The sequence below is a fragment of the Myzus persicae genome, unplaced genomic scaffold (genome assembly GCF_001856785.1).
Source record: "Myzus persicae strain clone G006 unplaced genomic scaffold, MPER_G0061.0, whole genome shotgun sequence".
NCBI lineage: Eukaryota > Metazoa > Arthropoda > Insecta > Hemiptera > Aphididae > Myzus > Myzus persicae.
Window position 1 is genome coordinate 20,185 of NW_019100493.1, and position 21,157 is coordinate 41,341.

A 21,157-nucleotide genomic window follows, 5' to 3' on the forward strand; every position below is an offset into this window, starting at 1 on the left:
TCTTCCACGATTGATCGTTTGTAGGAAAAAATATATTCACCGGTTGACTTTTCGTAATCAATGAATGATACGGTTTGGCTCTGTATCCGCAAGCGAAGGCGAACTGAGATTATCTCACAGACATCTTTACGCATTAAGATTAGTAAATACATCTATGAATTATCTTTGTTCGTGATCGTCTGGAAGAGCCGTGTGATTTCAACGTGATACGTCATATACAGCCGTACACGTATTATATTATCCATCTATTTCAAATTATTCACGTTTATAATGCAGCTGAATACAACATTACGGAACATTTAAATCGATCGGTAACAAATGAATAACTCGCAGGTCACGTGTTCGAAAACCAAGTATTCGGATGCAACGCGATTATGTGAACAAATAATATGTAGGTAGGTATATGTGTTTTCGAAAGGTTGTCAGTTTGAAAAATGGTAATTGACAATTATAATGCGGCAACGGATGAAATAATTTCGTGTCAGATAAAGCGAGTAATTGCGATTACGTACATTGAATATTATTATCCGCAGTATGGTTTTAAGAAATGTAATGTCTTAGAGAATCTATCGATGGCACGTCGTAATGTTATGGTCTCATAATCTCCTCTTAACAATAATTATTCTATAATAGACTCATACGAAACGTGGTATTACATAATGGTAAGTAAAAATCGGAAAAACGATTGAAGGAACCAAAAACAAGCGAGAGTATTACAGTCAGATCAAAAATCTAATCCTAGTAAAAAGAGTCTAGACTATCGTCTGGATACATAGTGCATACAATTATTATTTAAGCAATGTTTCTATTTCACAAATGGTCGCACACACACACACACACACACACACACACACACATCTGTAGTTATAGTACCCCCCCCCCCATTTAAAAAGGTGTTTTTCTACTTAATAATAATAACTTTATTATTGTGTTAAGATTTAATTTAAAAAAATTACTGAAATTGATGTATGTTTATTTATTAATAGTTTTTTTGTTTGCTCTTATCACTGGAGAAATGGTTTCAAATTGTCAAGATTGTTTACGACATGAACCATGATTTTATTACATTTAGGTATTCGAACGGTCTGTAACTATCGCTATCAAGCTAGCCCGTAGTTGATACTTTAATATGTTTACACAGCTGACATCTTTATCTTTACCTACCAACCTAACTACTTACTGATGGAATATACAGACAGTCGGAGACCACAACACATACGAGACTTTGAGATCCTTTCAAACTATATCTTGTCATACTTTTTTTGTGTGTATTAAATGTGTTGATAAGACGAAACCTAAAAGTTGGACATATTTTACGATTATGCGATAGACAGTAAAGGCTCCTTTAGAGTACTAGTTTCTAAATACATCTAAATGTATGAATTTTGTTAAAAAAATTTACCGCTGTAATAAATACACTTTATAGTATAAATTATGTTTTTATTTTTATGCAACAATTATATTACTTAGTAAATCATTTTAGTATGGACTATAACATAAAAGGACGTCACAAAAGGTATTAAGTGATATAACTGTTATACGTAATAGGGGAACTTGGAAGATAATATTATTACATAACATATGTAGGGTGTTTATTATTGGAAGTTATAGGTTAAGTCATAATTAAATATATTACCTTGGCAGAGAGCTATGCTAGATAATATTCCTTTGGTATTAATCTTACATGTATGCAAAAATATGAACTCCAGCTATACACAACCATTATAAATCATTATTATAATATATAATAACATGGTACACTATAATGTTAATCGATATTGTAAAATAATATCAATATTTATTTTATATAATAAAAAGAGAAATTTATACATTGGCGGGTTTTAATTTTATATGTGGGTGGGTAGGCGGGCGGGTAGCTACATTTTCCCCAATATATTTTATGGATACATTTTTGTCAATGTTCGTGACGACTTGACGCCACATGGGTGGTGGGTACCTATTATTCCGACTCAACAATCCACGGGTCGCGGCATTTAAAATATAATATACCGACGCACCTGGACTGCTGCTGCTGCTGCTGCTGCAGACATCGATGCCGCCGGCGCTGTTTCTTCGCTGCCGCCGCCGCCGCCGTCGTTGGTGGGGAAACTCGAAGACGACACGATAACCGGGCCCGCCGGTCGCGTCCAATGGGCCGTCGACGCTGCGTCTTTTCCACAACCACCGCGGCCAGCCGACTCCAGAGACAACCGCGCGACTTCGCGTTCCTGAGCTCACTCGTGTCGCACACGTTCACCTGTTGAAACGCGAGCGCAAAGCAGCACGATGCGTTGCTCCGACGTAGTGTCTACCGCGGGCCGTCACCGCCTTCATCGTCACCATCACCTAGGGCTGCAGCTGTTTGTCGTACTGTTCTGCCTGGCGTCAGGTAAGTCTCCTATTGCCGTTACCTATTATACACATAGCTGGTACCTTAAAATATTCTGTAAGTTTAGTCAAGATGATAACATTTTACGTGACCCGGTAACAACATGACTCCGTGATGACTACAACATTATACACTTTGATATATATTTCTACAGATGTAATACTTTTTTTAAATATCATCGCCACTACAGACTCGGTATCCCGTTCGATAAGTCCTCTCGAGATTTATCACTTTAAATTATTATTATTATTATTATTATTATTATTATTATTATTATTATTATTATTATTTGACAAGAAATCCTTCGAACCGAATATTATGATTATAAAATGAAATAACATACATAACACTATGGATTTTAAAGGTGTACATGCGTAAATAATAATTTCCTTAACAACTTGACATCCGGGAGCTTTTTTAGATAAGCATACAACGCATTTTATCTCGAACACAATAGTTGCAGAGTATTAAAAAGGTTTCTTTTGAAAAGAAAATTACTTAAATTTATAAAATTAATAAACATGTTAAAGAAAATTGCAAAAAAAGAAGAGCTTAAGTTGTGACACTTTTATCGAAAAGTGTTTTATTTTTTCCCCTTCTATTATAATATAAGTATGACTATTTTTAATCATGGCACAAGAAGTTTAATATATTTTTATACTTTCAATCATATATTTTTGATAAATATTCTGTACACTTAGTCTTTATAGACGTATCAACTGTTAAAAACCATTTATCAACCTGCATCAGATATTAATATTACATTTTTATAAATTGTTTTTTTTAATATTTGATTTGACAATATAATACCATTATAATATACATCGCATGACTCGAGCGCATTCTCAGAAACAAAGTTTAATTTATAATATAAAATTATTCTTTTTAATTTTATTTGAATATCTCATATTTTGTAAGTAAATACATAAATTAGGAAATTTTAGAAAATCGTATGCTGCCTATCATATGGAAATTACGTTGGATAGGTGTCTTTTAACATATTATTCACTTATTGTGTTATACTAACACATTGTCCACCAATCTACTCCTGTCTATTATAATTTATACGAAATACCTATGGTAAAGAAATATATAACAATGACGACGACACGGATTTACCGGTATAAAGTCACGCGCGTGTTCAGCTCAAGCAAATGATTTTTTTTTCTTTTTATTTGTTTAGTTTTTGTTTTCTTGGATGGTTTTCACCTCTTCATTGAAATTCAGCATCCGGATAGAGACAAAACCCCATGGTTTCCCCATTCGTTCGGCCTAATTATTATCATCGTTGATACGAGAAAACCACAACCGTGTATATAGCGTTTATAACTAAACAAGGTTTTATACATTTTACAATAATAATATTCTCTAAAACAAGACAAAACGAATTCAGAGGGTTGGAACAATTACCTACATTTCTATACCGATTAACACACTTAGCAATATCTATTAAGCCAATTCAAGTTAATACAGATTTTATAGTCTCACTCAGTAAATTAATTCTACATAATTCTATGATTGTATGGAAAAATAAAATTCAAAAATATAATAATAATAGGTATACAACGATAGATTTGTAAAAATTATTATTAAAATATTCATAAAAAGTTAATAATATCCATACATACTTAGCCAGTTAACCACTCCCATTAAACTAACTAATTCCATCGTTCTGACGAGTTATACACAACTCTGACAAAACTACATTTTGAAATAACTGATCGTTGTTGACCCTTTATGCCTATAGGGACATGTCGTATTTGATGATTATTAACGATCCCATTGTTCCTGAAGCTGAAATCGCATATTTGTTTTTATTTTTGTTAACACCACGGAGGTCATCGTGACTATTATTGCTCAAGTTAGTTGACGATAAAATATGATTTTACTTTTCCACATTTGCTGCCTTTCACTACAACTACCATCATCAGCGCTACCATACTCTAATTCCAATCAAAGTGTAATAATCACCGGCATATACAACGATGGGGCGAGTGACACTCCCTCGCAATACAGACACGTTTAACTCAATTTAACAGATCAAATTATGTATGCATGTGTGATATGTGTTTATTATCAAATGGTATACATATATAGATAATAACCAATAGGTATATATTATACGAGTATTATACACTCAGAAACCTGTCGATCTACTTTGTATTAAATATATAGGTACGACGCGAACACGAAGTCAAATGAATTGTAAAAATCACAGCAGTATTACAAAATACACATTTAAAACTCCTACATGTGTATATGAGTACAATTTAGTTTGGTGAATACTTAGTCAGCCGTTAGGCAACACTGTATGACCAACAATTAAAATGGCTATCATGGGATAAAAGCACATACGAATGAAGAAAATAATATAACAACAGGAGACTCGGACCAGTCGTTAGTACGCTCATTTGTGTACTGAGAGGTGATACTAACGGAGTCTCCCTTGGGTGGCCAACAAATAAATTATCATAAACGCGCTTTTAGGATAATTTTTTATCAGATAGCAGTGAAACCACGGCGGGCCCAGTTACATAAACCCGCCAGAAAGAATAATTCTGCAAAACATACGAATCCATTTACTACCTATATTATACATACAGATTGAACCATTTAACGTAAGCCACTAGTTCGTTTAGGAAACACTAACGTTTTTGAAAATATTTCATTTACTTACATAATTTGAAGTCACTACAAAACCAACCATTTTTTTTAAAGTTATTTTATTCTTTTGAACGATAACATGCATTGATATTTTCATATTTCCAAGCAAAATATTATTTGGAGTGTTTCAATCTATAAAAATTAAATTACGGACCAGTAGTTTATTAGTTATAAGTATTTAAAGTTCAAATGAACGAAATAGTGGGCCTACATTTTTCGAAATACCACTGGTACCACTAATTACTAAACTCTGTTCATTAAAACTTTAAATAAATATAACTTATAAACTACTCATCCAAATTTTGGTTAATATGTCGGTTCTTATACATCAAAATACTCCAAAAAATATTCTACTTAGGGATATGGAATTTAAAATGTTGACATTAAAAACAAAAAATAAAAATAAAACATTTTTTTTTTTACAAAAATGTTGTTTTTTGACGACTTAAATTTGTGTAAAAAAAGATATTTTCAAAAACATTAATGGTTTCTAAAATAATGAGCATGTAGAATGAATCTCCCGGTATGCACAACATACTATAATAAACATACGCACGAATATAATTCGATTTCTATAGACGAGAAATTCCGCTGTAAGTAAATTACGAAATATAATATGCTGTATTATATTATATTATTCTGTAGCTATAGTGCAATAATAAATTAATAACTATACACATAAATCACAAATTGTAATGATATTAATGTCAGAAGCCGAACAATTTACGAGTAATGAGGAGTACCTACATGTTCCTATACGTGTTGGATACTGCAATAATATACTGCCGTATTGACAAATTAAGACGATACGAACTCGGGCAACGCCTAAGATGATTGGGGAGGAATTGAGATTTCGAGAGACAGCAAGTTATCCCGCCGCGCCGTAACTAATTGCTCCGGTGCGTTCGTCGCCACTGCAGTGCGCGCGAGGTATAATTAAATAGAAGATCGCTGCAACGCTGGTGAAAACTATATAAATTAATACGCATACACCACCGTGCGTTTGCACCGTCAGAGGTTTCGTACGGTGTTCGAAAACTTTACGTAGGTACCGAACCACGCGTACGTATATCGCGTTCCATCTATTCATTGCCACCGCATCCTCCAACGACGTGCATAATGTATAGGTACGCGTTATGTATATACGAGTGATTCTCACAGTAAAGTTGGATCCCTGTGGGACCTTTGATGTGGCCAAAAAGACTTGACCATAGTTTCGAATTCACTTGGAAAACTATAAGTTTGTCGTCGTCCGGTACAGTATGTACGTATATTATATATTATATACACACGTTGAACTGTGGGAAACACATGAGTAAATCATTACGTCAATTATTTATTTCATTTATAAAAACGTTTAGGTATAATTTCGAAAATAACATTCGAAGTGTACTACAGAAAGGATACCGTTATGTTAAGAGTTAATTATTTAAACTTATAATATGTAGACCTTATAATTTTAATGACTGCATATAGCAACTACTTACAGATATCATCAACTGAGTTTTATTTAATGGAATGCGTTTCTTATATTTCACGTTTTTTAAATATTTTGATTTGTATATGATTATAGGTCTTGAATATTATTTTATTAAATTACAAAATTGCATGATTTTAAAGTCTTATAAGTTAAAAGTATAATTATTATCATTGAAGCCAAATAATAGTAGTCTAAATATTGCATCATTAACTGCTGATACTTATTGTGCTTCGATTTTTTCTTAATAAATAATAACAAAGTGTATGGATAAGACTAAAGTATAGCATACCTCACCTAATTATCCTAAAATATTCTAAATAATAATAGGTGAGTGATATTATTTTAATTCAACAACAATTATTATAATAACTTAAAAATAAAATGTTTAATTTCACGTAAATTATATATTTAGGTCATTGATCTATTCGAAAAAAAACCAGAATACCAAAAAATATTTTACATTATACATTTAAATATTAATAAATACATAAACCTCAATATTTGGTACTTCATTTCTATACATTCAAAATCGACATGCCAACTATTTTAAAGTGATATTTACACAAAAACATGAAATGGATAAACAACATATATTTTCCACACGTGTCAATAGTTTTATTTTGCACACAGAAATTAATTTCAAAAACTAAACAAGTTATCTAGAATAAAAATTATGTCTCGCTAAGTCTTTGGTCTGAAAAAATTTAAAATATGTTCATTGATGTTAAGTAATTGTATCTATGAAAAAATATAAAGCAACGTATTCCATTACATTGTAACGAAATTATAGATTTTTAAATTACCTATTCTATGTGTCATGTACGTATTCGTCGTATGTGACTATGTTAGCAATAAAAAATAGCTTTAGAAATTAATTTGTGCAATTCAAGTCAAATATTATATAGAAATTGAAAATTATAATACTTCAATAATTAGGTACATTTTGAACGCAATACCTAGAGTTTACAATGACAAAACTTTTGTATGCTCATTTTAACTGGGAAGATATCTTACCTCAGCTGATACAAAAAAGTTTTGAATATACAATGTACAATTCACAGAAATTGCCTGAAAGTTTTCTAAAAAAAAACAGCTATCGACTAAAACAACATATTTTTAATAAGTAATAAAAAAGTTAGTAAAAAACATATAATATTGAAGACCAATTATTTTTGTTTTGTATTATCATCCATGGACCATATTTATTATTAGTTGTATTTTTACAATAGATCCAAGGAATAAGCAATATTTACCACGAGGAATAATAACAAAAAAAATTACGTAATAATATTGATTAGTGTACACGGAAATTATTCTTTCATTAACTTAAGTTATCACTATTTTATTAATAGTGCTGTTCAGTACTTATTTATTTTTATAGTAAAATTATAATAAGATTTTTATAGAAAAACTCTTTAACTATTTTCTTTTTACTTCAAAAATAGAGTTCTACTTTTAATGTAAATAATTTTAATTTCAATAATTCATTATTTTCAAACCTATTATTACTCAACAACGTATAAAAATAAATATGAATCTTAATTTTTAGTTTTAATTTAACAACCATACATAATTAATTAAACTAGAATACTATACTATTTAACGAGATGAATAAAATTAATATTGATGGTAAAATTAAACTGAGCAAACTTCTTAAGAATCTTTACCGTGAGCAAATAAGGATATACTTAGGTGATTTCTCTGAGACACTTGTTTGTTTACTCTACGAAGTTATACACATAGGTAGGTTTTTGAAATTATATTTAATTTAAACTCTACTTCTTTTTATAATTACATCTTGCAATTTACATGATAATAAAATAAACCAATGATACATATGTAAATTAGACAGTAATTTTTAAGCCATAGTAATGTAATAAAACATGAAATATATCCAAAATAATTTTAGCAAAAAAATTATTACAAAAGACTTTTTAGTTTTTCACGTTTCACAAAAGTAAGGTAGTATTATACAATATATTATTATTTATTATGTTCAAAATGAAAATATAATACTTTTATTTTTATTTTTTATCAAACCTATTAATATGATTACAAGTGCTTAGTAAATAATTGTAATATCTTGGCCTATCCATTATCTTCAACTAAAAATAATTTAAAGTGTTTTTAATCGTGTTTTTGAAAATAGAATTTACTATAATTTTTTTTATTAATTTACCTATATACCTAATAATATATTAAATATCATTATTTATTATTTTTGGTATTCGCTAATCAAATACAAAAACTAAACGATTATAAACACACTTATAAATTAATGTAATTTTTAAAAAAAATATGAAATTAGAATTAATATTAATACTCAAATTAGTGTAAATCATGGTAAATTTGTTTTTGTATTTTTTAGAAGATTTGAAAATAGGATAAGGGGGTGACCTAATTGAAAATGTTGATAAAACTTTAAAGCTTACTACACTATAAAGGAAATTGTACTTTAACAAATGATGTGGCTTGTTGTACTATGCAATTCTATTACCATAGTCTGCTGGTACAAACTATGGTACGAACATTTCTAAAATAATATAATAACCACACTTAAGCATCACAGTACTTATATAATGTAATTATCGAGTAATAAGATTAAAGGATATTCCGGTACCTACGTACAAGGAGCTTATAACAAAATCAATATAATGATATTATTATGTGCGTTCCGACTTTTTGAGTAAAATATCGGCCAATTTTCGTGGTAACTATATATATATAATAATAAAATAAAATATAAATACGTGATACGTGGATAAGTGTGCACAAGAGTATAGTAAGTAGGTATAATAATAATATAATAGTATAGAATGTATCTAATAGTTATCTCGAACGTAGAAAGATATAAATAAACATATAACGAAGGGGGAAAGGGGACTACTGCAAAAACGAGGGAGGATAAAGTAAATATTATGCATAATAATATATTATTTTATAAATAAAACTGCTACTGTCGCCGCCGGACAGACTAGCGGAAAATATACATCCGGACGAACAGAAATAATTGGCAACGATGATGACCGCGTACATATACACATATGGCATGTATGTATATTGTAAATTAATATGCACATAGCACACACACACTCGCAAACACTGTATTTATGAGTTATTTTTTAGTCTTTTTTAATTGTTTTTTACACCGCCACCGAACTCTGCGGCACGGTTTTCCAGAAGCATTCGAGCGCAAATTGCGGCTCGGCCGATGATTTATCAGTCGGTCCAGTTATTAATTACCATCGGACACTACGGCACCGACCGAACCGCTTTTGACCGCAACAGGACCCGTCTTGCCGAAACCAAAATAAATTAGTCAAACCGAGAGCAGTCCAGACACCGAGTGCGCCAATGGCGTGGTCATCGCGGATAACGCGGGCGAGAGAGTTCTACGCGAAATTTATAACAGCCGCGATACATCGTGATCAGGGACGTGTATATTATTATCGGATTATTATGACGTGTGCTGCGTACGTATAACGGTGATGATAATAATAAATAATAATAATAATAAGGAAAACATAAATATTTTGTTTAATGAAAGAGAGAGGAAGAGGGAAAGAGAGAGAGTAGAACATTGTAACGACGACATTAGTACGAGCTCGACGGTAGCACTTAATGGCCTAAATGGATTTAAGATCGTATTAAATGTTAGTGCTTCGGTTATGTGCTATTGTCCCAGATCGTAATCACCCTCTGTCGATGGTTTAGGCGAATACATTTTTGGAACGGATTTGATCATTAGAAATTACATTAACTCCTGTTACAGTTATTGTTAATTGGGCAGAAATAATATTTTTATCAGGACAAAATATTACTAACTGTAACGAATGTTTCCGACTCTTATATCGTATCATACAATGTATACAGAATAGGTACCTCACTCAAATAATTTGATTGACTCAATGAAGTGAAATCTTTATTTGCCAACATCCCTCAATAGCGGACACTCATAAGCTATTTTACGAACTTCCCAATGTCGGTTGTGTATTAATATCAACGCGCATATGGTTCTGTAAATATTTAATAATAATAATAATAATATATAAGACACTAGTACTATAATAATATAGCCCGATGGTGTGGTTTTTTAAACACGTGAAGACCTAAAATTTGTTTCAAACGGAAACCAAATACTGCATGCGAACACTTTCCATCTATCGAAAATAATAATTTTCTAACGTAGTTCGAATCCGGTTGATAAATGTATTTATTTAGTATTTCGCGATGATTACAGATAACACATAGGTATTACTTTAAAAAAAAATTGGAAAGCACTTATTCACAGCATACAATGCGATACATAATGATATAATATACAACAGTCAACACAAAATGATTTACAATAATTTAATAATGAAAAGATATAAGTTTGTTTACAACTATTGCGTTAATGTTTTAATTTGTATTAGATAAATGTTTATACTATTAGAACGTTATGATGATTGACTTTATTTACTCTATTAAGACATGTTTATATCCATGTACAGTATAATATGAATGAACTTTTAACTATCTTGACAAGTTTTGCTGGTGTTTAGTTTTTAAGCGTTGAAGATAAAATACTGGTATTATTTTACGTTTGGATAGTCGAAATAATCCAATGTATACACAGTATTATGAACAGATCCATTATGGTTAAAAATAAAGATAGGGTCGTTTAGCGTAATCCCAAAAGTCTAGAACGTTATAATTTATAATTACGATTAAAAAAAACCTCCACAGAGAGAACTTTGATGATTTAAGTCAAGTAACTATAGTTGTTAAGTAAAAATAGTGACTATAAAATTGAAGATATTTCATTGCCACAGTATTATCTTTACATATCATTAGGTAATAAAGGTACGTACTGAATACTAATAAGTAATAGTATAGTTTCTGCTCAACTACAAAATATATTGATGATATTTAATAATGGTGTGAATGTATTTTTGTACAATAATTATTCAAAATTTTTGGCATCAATTTTTAATTATGCATTTAAAAATAACTACACATAGTATATGAAATTGCTTATATTTAATTTCATACATCTAAAAAAATAAAAAAAAATCGAATACAAAATATTAATTATCTAAAAGCTTATAATTATTAAAACGGTCTACAAATTAAATATAAGATTTAATATTGTATAATAATGAACATTACATAAAGTTTACCAATCACAGTCAAATTACTTAGCATAAATCAATGCGATTTACTATAGTCTATTAGTTTACCTTGGTTTATTAAAGAAATTACTTAAACAGCTTACAAAAAGAAAATAATTATTTTAAAAGGCTTTTCAGTAGAAAATGTAAATAAGTTAAAGAATTAAACATGTTTAAAAGTGACTTGGTAATCAGTTCGGTTCGTAGCGATAGACTATTTCCAAAATACATCATCAAAGTAGATCATAAAAATATAAGATGTATGAATTGTTCTATTCAAATATTATACATAATAATAATATTTTATTAAACGATCCAGTACAAATAAGAATAACATCCTGATGAAAAAATGTAAAACTATATTATCTCAAGTACTTACTAGGTAGGTAGTAGGTAGGTACCTATCGCGAGTCAGGAGCTTTTCTTAAAATCACTAATATGATAAAAAAAAATAGCAGTTATTAATAATGAACTAAGTAAGTGATAATTGTATGTGACTGAATTATTTAAAATTTTCATTTTTAGGTAACTTAAAAATTATTTTACTTCTTATTATTTATTGTTCACAATCGTAAAACTCGTTCAGTTCATCTTGGCCATCGGTTACGATTAGACCGTTGCGATTTCACAAAATCAGGGATCCAAACACCATATTATTATATTGAAAATCTATCGTAATTACTAATTTGTAATGCAATACCAACTCAAATGTTTAATGTTAATATGAAATATGATTTAAATGTTCAACTTTAAAGATAATTTTAATAACGAATTAACATTACCTATATGTATTGGTTATTTCATCATGATATTTATTGTTTACTAATTATTAAGTATTAATCACTAAAAATTGTTTCATATTATATTGTTGTAAGTGGCTACACTGTTTTATTATATTTTGGTGTCCCTGTGACGCTAGCTGAGGGCCTAGAATCTAGATGAACTTCCTAGAATCCTAGAAGAGTACTGGACGAGTTATAATGGTCATGATAAATTAAAATAATGTTTTGTTGAATAAAATCCAATATACTTACTTTAAGTTACATAAGAGTTATTTCTATTTTCTGTGAACGCAAATAGTTGACAAGTCGCAAGTTGATTTAATCGAATACGTTATTAAAGGAACTTTTGTAAGTTTTAAAAATCGTTTACATATAATTTATACATTATACATATTATATACCACGAAATATTAATTGCATATTATATCATATTTTAATTATTGCACATAACAGTATAACACATAATATAATAAATACTAATAAAAGAAGAGTTTACAGTACTTCATTATTAAATGTATGTTATTAAATAATTTAAACAGCATCATTGGACTTTATCAAACAATTTTAATATTTTAAATCTGCAGGATTATAAAATCATAAATATAATTAACATTAATTTTACTACATACCTACCTATAAGGTTATATTTTTTATAAAATATGTACTTTGTAAACTGTATTATGATTTAATATTTTATTTAACTTTGTAATATCTAAATAATAATTATTGTCATGGTATGAGTATGGTTTTATAAAAAAAAAAATTAATTTATACTCATAACTACTTATATATAAACATATATACATATACATAGCTAAAAGTATAAAACCTATTTTTCTTCATGTACATTGTGTACGTATAATCAACGATAGAACTAAAACATGTTATGGCATTAATAAAAAAAATAACTAATAATTCAAAATAAACTGTAGATGACATATTATTATGTAACAAATGCGTTCAAAAAATGAAATGGATTCGAACTTTCAAAGAAATGATCAATTGCACGTAGGTTGTCGAAATGAAGGAATACGTCCTTTTTGACATGATTTACGTTTCAACAATTTTATAAGATCAACCAAACACACGTAAAGTCACGAGAAAAAATTGTCTTTCAATCATAAATGAAATTCTATACATTTTGGAAAGAACTAACATCAACAACAGTCAACACTTTTTTTATTTATAGTGATACCGTGCGCAGACGTCAGCCAGTGATGACTCGTATCGTGATGCTGAAATAATAATTGCACCTTATAAAGGTGTAGTATTCAATTCTTATGTTGTTTTTTTTAATTAATAAGAAACTCAGAAAGGATATTTAGTAGGTGCTCATATAGTTGGTTAATATTTGATGATAATTAATTGTTTTTATGAACGTTCTTAGACAAATGGATAGAAAATAACAATATTGTTATTATCGTTATATGATTAAGTTTTTTTTTCTATGAAAATAGAATGAAATCACACATTTTTAACCAGTTAATATTCATAAGTTTCGATCCCCCCTCATCAATAACATGTTCACCATTTGTTCACCATTACAGGGGGGCCCTGTAATTGTTCAACTTCGTCTCAAACGCAACTGACCCAGAGATTTCCTTTAAATTTTAGTCAAAAATGAGCAACAAATAATACAATATATATTTTTAAAAAATCCGAACAAAAAAGTTTAAAAATGTTAAGTTTTGAGATGCTGTTAGTGAACAGCTTCTTCCACAAATTATTCTTGTGAAACTTTCATTATTTACCGTGTACCAAATTTACCTATTGTTTATTACACTGATTGTCGAACACAGTAATTGTATTGTCGCAAATTATTATTATAGAGCCGAGATATAAGAGAGGGTCTGTGTTAAAATTAACTACTTAGCGCTCAAGTATATATATGTTACCAAAAAAGTTTTCCTCGCATTTTCTGAGTATCTCATGAGATTAACGACCAATTCCTTATGAAACTTGGCACGTGACCTCATCTTGTTCGGCCGCTGAAGATTGCGCATTAGTTTTCTGACACATCAAATTACTTAACCAAATTATTGTTATAGGAGTCAGGAGGGTTGATCTAAGAACCTTCATGCAATATAATAATAATATGACGTGGACTGCAGACACATTTGTCGATGTCACAGCGAGTACGCCTTTCATAATACGGGTTTGTCTGCAGTACGTATACATATAATATAATTATAGTACACACACATACTCATGCGATAATGAAATCATTATCGGAAAGAAACGGTTTTTTTTTCATATGTAATCGCCCTCGCACTTTCGAAACTTATCCGAGCGACTGCTGTCACCGGACCATATTATTATTACGATATTCTGTATTTAATAACAAAAAAAAAAACGTCGTAAAATATCCCGTTCACCACCGCCGTCCTTGGCAGTCATATTAATATATCAAACGACGACAAAAAATATTCATTATATCCTACATGTGTATTCCTATTTGAAGTGGAAAAACTTTCGTCGTTCCAAATATTGCGAAGCTATAGCACATTGCAAAGGCCAAACGATTGAATTCGCTGATACAATCTGTATTATATTACACTTGTGAATCGATCATCTAAAATGTGTTCAAAGTTTCAAACGACCTTTGGCGAAAGGAGAAGTCGTTTAAAACATATTTCTTTAACACTAATGGTAGGTATTATAATATGTGTAGGCAGACATATAAGTGGTCGTGGTCTTAACCTGATACCAAGTAAACACTATATTTGTAACAATTTAGACTGTTCATTGGTGAATATTATATTTTAATGTCGTGTTTGCACTATTGAATTCAGTTGAATCTATATTATTATTATTTATTTATATTACCATTTATAACACTAAAACTAAAAATCCACACCTAAGACCACAATAATAAATTACAGATGATGTTAACCAATCATAAATATAAATCATCAGAATATTTTCCACGAAAGGTATGATTCATCAGTAGTCAATACAGCTAATACTCGTTAAATGTTAGTGCTTTCTGCAAATATCATATTTTTATATTAAGTTCTTTTGTAGACCACTTCTTGTTAAAAAATATGGATTATAGTTGCTCTAAATAATCTTAATTTGGGCGGTCCTAAATTGAATAACAAAACTACATAATTATATAGTTTGTGTACTAAGAGTAATTATACCATGTACCTACAATTTGCTTTTGCATATAAAATTGATTAATCATAACAAATTATTATTATTATTTTTCCATTTCAAAATGTAAACTGTACAGAGTATCTAGTTATTATCATTACCATAAATACATAAATAGGTACTTAATTACAAATTGGATAATGCAATACGTGTATAAATACAAACTAATTTTTTCAACAATAACGTTTATGTTTTGTTATTTGACATTTTTTAATAATAATAATATAATATGTACGTATATTTGCAAACAGATGGTATTTGATAAAAAAAAAGTTACAATAAATAATACATTAATATGTTTGTTTGCTCACCTCCTATAAGCAAAGCTTGTGGTGAAGGTGAGAGGTTCTGAATTAAGCCCTTAATTCAAATACTAGTAATATGTAGTAGGTAGTAATAAAATAGACATGAGAGATTGCAGAATAAAGTTAAAACAAAATAGAAAAAAAAATAAAAAAAATTATGGTGAGGCAATCATAGATTAACAAGTGTTAGTTGTGTGACATCTAATATCATTACAATGAGAAAAAAAATAAAATTTAATAGATACATTATTTAAATAAATAGTAATAACAACATTTGTATATTATATTAATAACTATGTATATCTAACAGTAGAACACCATGACTTACTAATTTCATTGTGTACGTTATGACCGGGTAAATATTAAATACAATAACCATCACAATAAAAAAATAATTTAAATTCGATTTCGATTTGAAATTCAAAATCATATTGGTGTACAATATGACGATGCCCAAGTTTGGGATCGTTCTATTTCAGCTTTATCGATACAGCTTTTGTTCGAAATACATCGTGTGCATATGGGGTGTACACGACTTTGTCATTTACAAAAAGTACCTATCCTTATTCGGGCGCCCGAGTCAACTTTCTACTAAAATTTCGAGCATCGTCGAAATGTAATGGAGATTACATAAAATCAAACTCCTATTGTTATGATAATTTGTGCAATTCACTGCCGTTTGCTGCTATTATTATCATCTTCGTCGATGGTATATAATAATAACGAAATAAAAATAACAATAATAATAATAATAATAATAATAATAATAAATAGAACAATGAGCAGTAAAGATAAAAGTAAAGTACGTACAACTATTCATCTTTCGATGTTATTCGTGCAAACATATCTTGGACTCAGATCGATTTTCAATTAAGCCGATTAAAATTCGTTCTAATCATACATAAAAAAATGGTAACTTGGTCGCCGGATAGAGAAAAAAAACTTGACGGTTAGGCACTTCTTTGGTAACCCTCACGACGACAACCCATTCGATATATAAATAATCGGATTGAATACGATCAACCAAAAGAAGGTATATATACGATCCTTAAAAAAGTGTGAAGTTTCTTTAGAAATAAGGAGCTGCAGTGTGCGTGTGTGTAATAGAAAAGTCAATCGGGTACTTTACAGGTCAACAGATTTTCCTCTCTATTCTATGTGCTAGGTTGACATGATTAAAATTGCCGACGACTACAAAAGCGTTTCCGTACGAGGTGACACGTAAAAGTCCCACGACGCAAATGCATCGTGGAGAAGGCTGCCTATACCTATACCCTCCTGGCGCTCGTCCCACAATACCTGGCAGCCCCTTTTAGAGCACTTCGGCTCTTTTATACCGCACATATACACGAGCCCATATTATATTGTAATCTATGCACCCAACAGCAAAGTAACTATAATAAACGCATCCCTCTATTTTTTTCACTATATTTTTTTACTTATTACGTTCTACCGCAGTTCGTCGTCGCGGTCTCTATGAAACCCGTTATATTAAAATACTACGTACACCAGACTGGTAATTAAAATTTTCTTCCGCTCTAATTGAAAATGTGGGTGATAATTGTTTATCGTGACTACCGACTGAACAAAGCGAAACACGTTCATCCACGTTACATCGTGTTCGTATGTATTTATGTTGTATGTATGTATGTATGTATGTATGTATGTATGTATGTATGTATGTATGTATGTATGTATGTATGTATGTATGTATGTATGTATGTATGTATGTATGTATGTATGTATGTATGTATGTATGTATGTATGTATGTATGTATGTATGTATGTATGTATGTGTGTGTGTATGTATGTGTGTATGTATGTATGTATGTATATAATGCGTATCCGTCGTGTACGTCCTGTGCATGAATAATGTACGATGATACGCGTGCAGGTTATTGGGCCATCTACGGTTTATGCGGATTATGGTCTTGTAATAATTATCATTTTTTTTTTTTATGTGACCTGACCCGAAACAATAATATTAACTCACGACCTGTTTCTTGCAATGGACGCTTGCAATATGTTAACTACTCAGCAATAAAAAGAATAAAGTGCCGATACAATTAAATATGTATTATACTACGATGTGACGTATTGATTTCGACAAGGGGTTTTTCGATAACCATCAAGGTCCGAACAAACACGATTCATTTAGATAATATTATGAAATATAAATCAACTATTCTCAAAAAAAAAAAAAATAGTTGAATAAATAAACTTGCCTCATCCCACAAAAGAATATCAAGTTTTTAAAGTTATTTAAAATATGGATACTTATAGTTATTAAGTTATTACCCGTGTACACTATATTTCCAAAATTTATTAAATCCCTAATCTGATTAGTTCCCTATTGAAACTGACAAACTGTATGTTTTGTTTTTTAAAAAATCAATGTTTCATCTGAAAATTAATTCATCAAGAAAATCTTTCATTTTGTAGTCCCGAAAAAATAACAATGATTTATTGGCGTGTACCTACATACTTGTTTGACTTGCGTATTGGCTTTTCAATCCCAATTAGCTTTCGCAGTTATATGCGCTTGTATTCAGGTATTAGTCTAACGCAAAGAAACGCCGACTGCAGAGTGCAGTTAGAACTTGTTAGGTATCTGAGTAACAAATATAAATACCACAATATTTTAAAGTACATTTTTTTTATATTTCAAAGTTGAGCATTATTGAAACTCTCCTTTCTACATTTTTACACTTTCACTTTAATTGTGAACATTATGCAATTCAAACCTTGAACTATAATCATTGACAGATATTATAATGCCACGTGCACTATACGCTTGTACGGTCATTATGAATACACATAATAATACAAATAACTATAACATTCACAGAAAGTTGCCAACAATACAAGAACTAGTTTTATATTGAAATAAGTAAATACCCTGGTATTTTTACTTTTAAATTAGTAAAAACTAAAAATGTAAGTACCCTGTTAACTGTTAAGGATATTTAAATTGTTTTGAGCAATCACAAGTCATAGCAATCATAGCTTACAAATATAAATGTGAACACTTACAATGGGTACCTACTCGAGTTGCTTTTGAAGTTTTGAACAATATGAAGTTTCTCACAAGTCTTATAAATTTAAAAATTTTTAAATCTCGGATAAAGATAATGTAGCATATTATATTGTGTTAGTCTCATTTAATTTAGACATTGAACACTTAAACATTCGTTGGGTATAATTGTATTTTTTTTTATTTCAGTTGTAACTAGCGCTGCAGAATATTACGGAAAATACTTGGGCCCTTTGAAGTCTTACCATCATGGTTTAGGCGGAGACGTATATGCTGTGGATGCTAGAACATTGCACATCAGGAATTTCGTTTACGACGGCGAGGGACCAGGTAATCATTACTTTATACTGTTTAGTGTTTAGTTGACATCATTTCATAACGAGTTCGGATATAACTATAACGGAAAGCGTTATAAACTAAATTAATCCCATATAATAAACTACTTTTATAAAATACGTACCAATATATTGATAATAAAATCAAGTTTAAATTAGTGCTGTACTGCTGTATTGTACTTAAATTATAATCATGACAAAAATTTTAACTTACAAAAACTTTAAGATAGTAAAAATAATTTTAGCTTGTTACCTATTTTTATACTTACAAAATATTATTTATGTTTCGATTTTTTGAGGAGAAATAGGATAATATTTTATATTTTATAATAATATATGAATTATTTAATTTAAAATTAAGTGATGTTGACGGATACGTATTGATTGAAATACACAAGCCAATGCAATTTTCAACCTCTGCATTTTTAAGTGGCGTTGTATTGACAATTATCCAACCATTGGGTTGGAATTATTATACTGTCTCGAATTTTCCATTATTATTTATTCAACTAAAATACATTTATCGGCTAACACATTCCAAAGACTGTCACTGATAGTTTATCACCTATGTACTAGGATCATTGGTGGATAAAACAATAATTATCATTTCAATATATAAATTAAGTTAGGTTGGGCTTGATATCAAATTTAAAAAAAATTATTATTATATAAAACATAACAATTATTATTTATCTCAATAATGTCAAAACTTTAAAGTCTATACAAGACCATAATATTATACGCATGTTTTCAGCTGCATATTTTTACGGTTCCAACGGCAAACAACCCGGCATCAATGGATACAGGATTCGTGACGAGAAAGCATCGTGAGCACTACTATTATTATTATTATTATTATATGCGTCCTACACGCGCGAAAAAAACCCTCTTTATATACGAATTTATTTTTTCTTGCCGCAGAACCAACCCGCTGAAACGGTACAGGAATGAACACTTGACAATCACTCTGCCGGAGGGTTTGACACTGCACGACATCAAGTGGTTTTACGTTTGGTGCGAAGACTTCACGGTGAGTGCATATTACAGACGAAATAACGAGTTCGGCCGGCACGTCTGTCGTCGTCTGCCCAGTTTCGCGTACACGACTAACAGGAAGAGCTTTATTCATGCACATTTACACAAATTAATACTCGCACATGTCGCCAGTAACGCGTGCGCGCACACACACACACACACACACACACACACACACACACACACACACACACACAAACACGACACACGACACACATAACGTATACATTTTACCGTATATTATACACATGGTGCAGTAAGTTTGGTATTCATATCGATATCATTTATTGGAGAAACCGCTCGTACTATTTTACACAATATTTTGTTGTATATAGATACGTCCTACCTACGGATTATCGTGATAAAAACATATCAGTAGCGTTCGTTCGGTTCGAACAGCGTAGGTACCTACCTACAATACGTGTATAATAATATGTAAACGTATATTATACCTAACGGTAGCAGACGGGCCTCACCACTTTCTCCGGTTAACTTATATATACACGTATACACGCCGTGTGTGCAGCACTGCTATACACGCGTATACCGTGTAAGTCCCCCGTAGTTGTCTTAATGAAACCAAATCGAAAAAAAACAACTCGAAAACACTCAGCCGTAATTGTGCGGTGCTTTCTCGGTCACTTGTTTAATTCGCCATTCCAACTCTTAACAGCCGTCAAACAACTAGCTGGTTGTGATATTATGTTACCAACGACGAAAAAAAAAAAGGAAAAGTAATAAATAAAATTAAAATGCTGTATACAGTGCATTATTATTTTTTTACTATTTTAAACGTCGAGTGTGTATCGCCGTAGAAAGGCACA

The 21,157-nt window shown here is 30.3% G+C and overlaps 1 protein-coding gene across 1 annotated transcript in view; it reads left to right on the forward strand.

Annotated features, from left to right (window-relative positions):
• The first annotated feature begins 2,166 nt into the window (after positions 1–2,166).
• LOC111027847 (protein Skeletor, isoforms B/C) overlaps positions 2,167–21,157 on the forward strand; it is a 36,744-nt gene continuing 17,753 nt past the window's right edge. The window contains exons 1-4 of the mRNA XM_022306308.1: positions 2,167–2,389; positions 19,153–19,293; positions 20,053–20,125; positions 20,220–20,328. Coding sequence (XP_022162000.1) covers positions 2,287–2,389; positions 19,153–19,293; positions 20,053–20,125; positions 20,220–20,328 — 426 coding nt within the window. The 5' untranslated portion in view covers positions 2,167–2,286. The remainder of the gene's footprint in view (positions 2,390–19,152; positions 19,294–20,052; positions 20,126–20,219; positions 20,329–21,157) is intronic.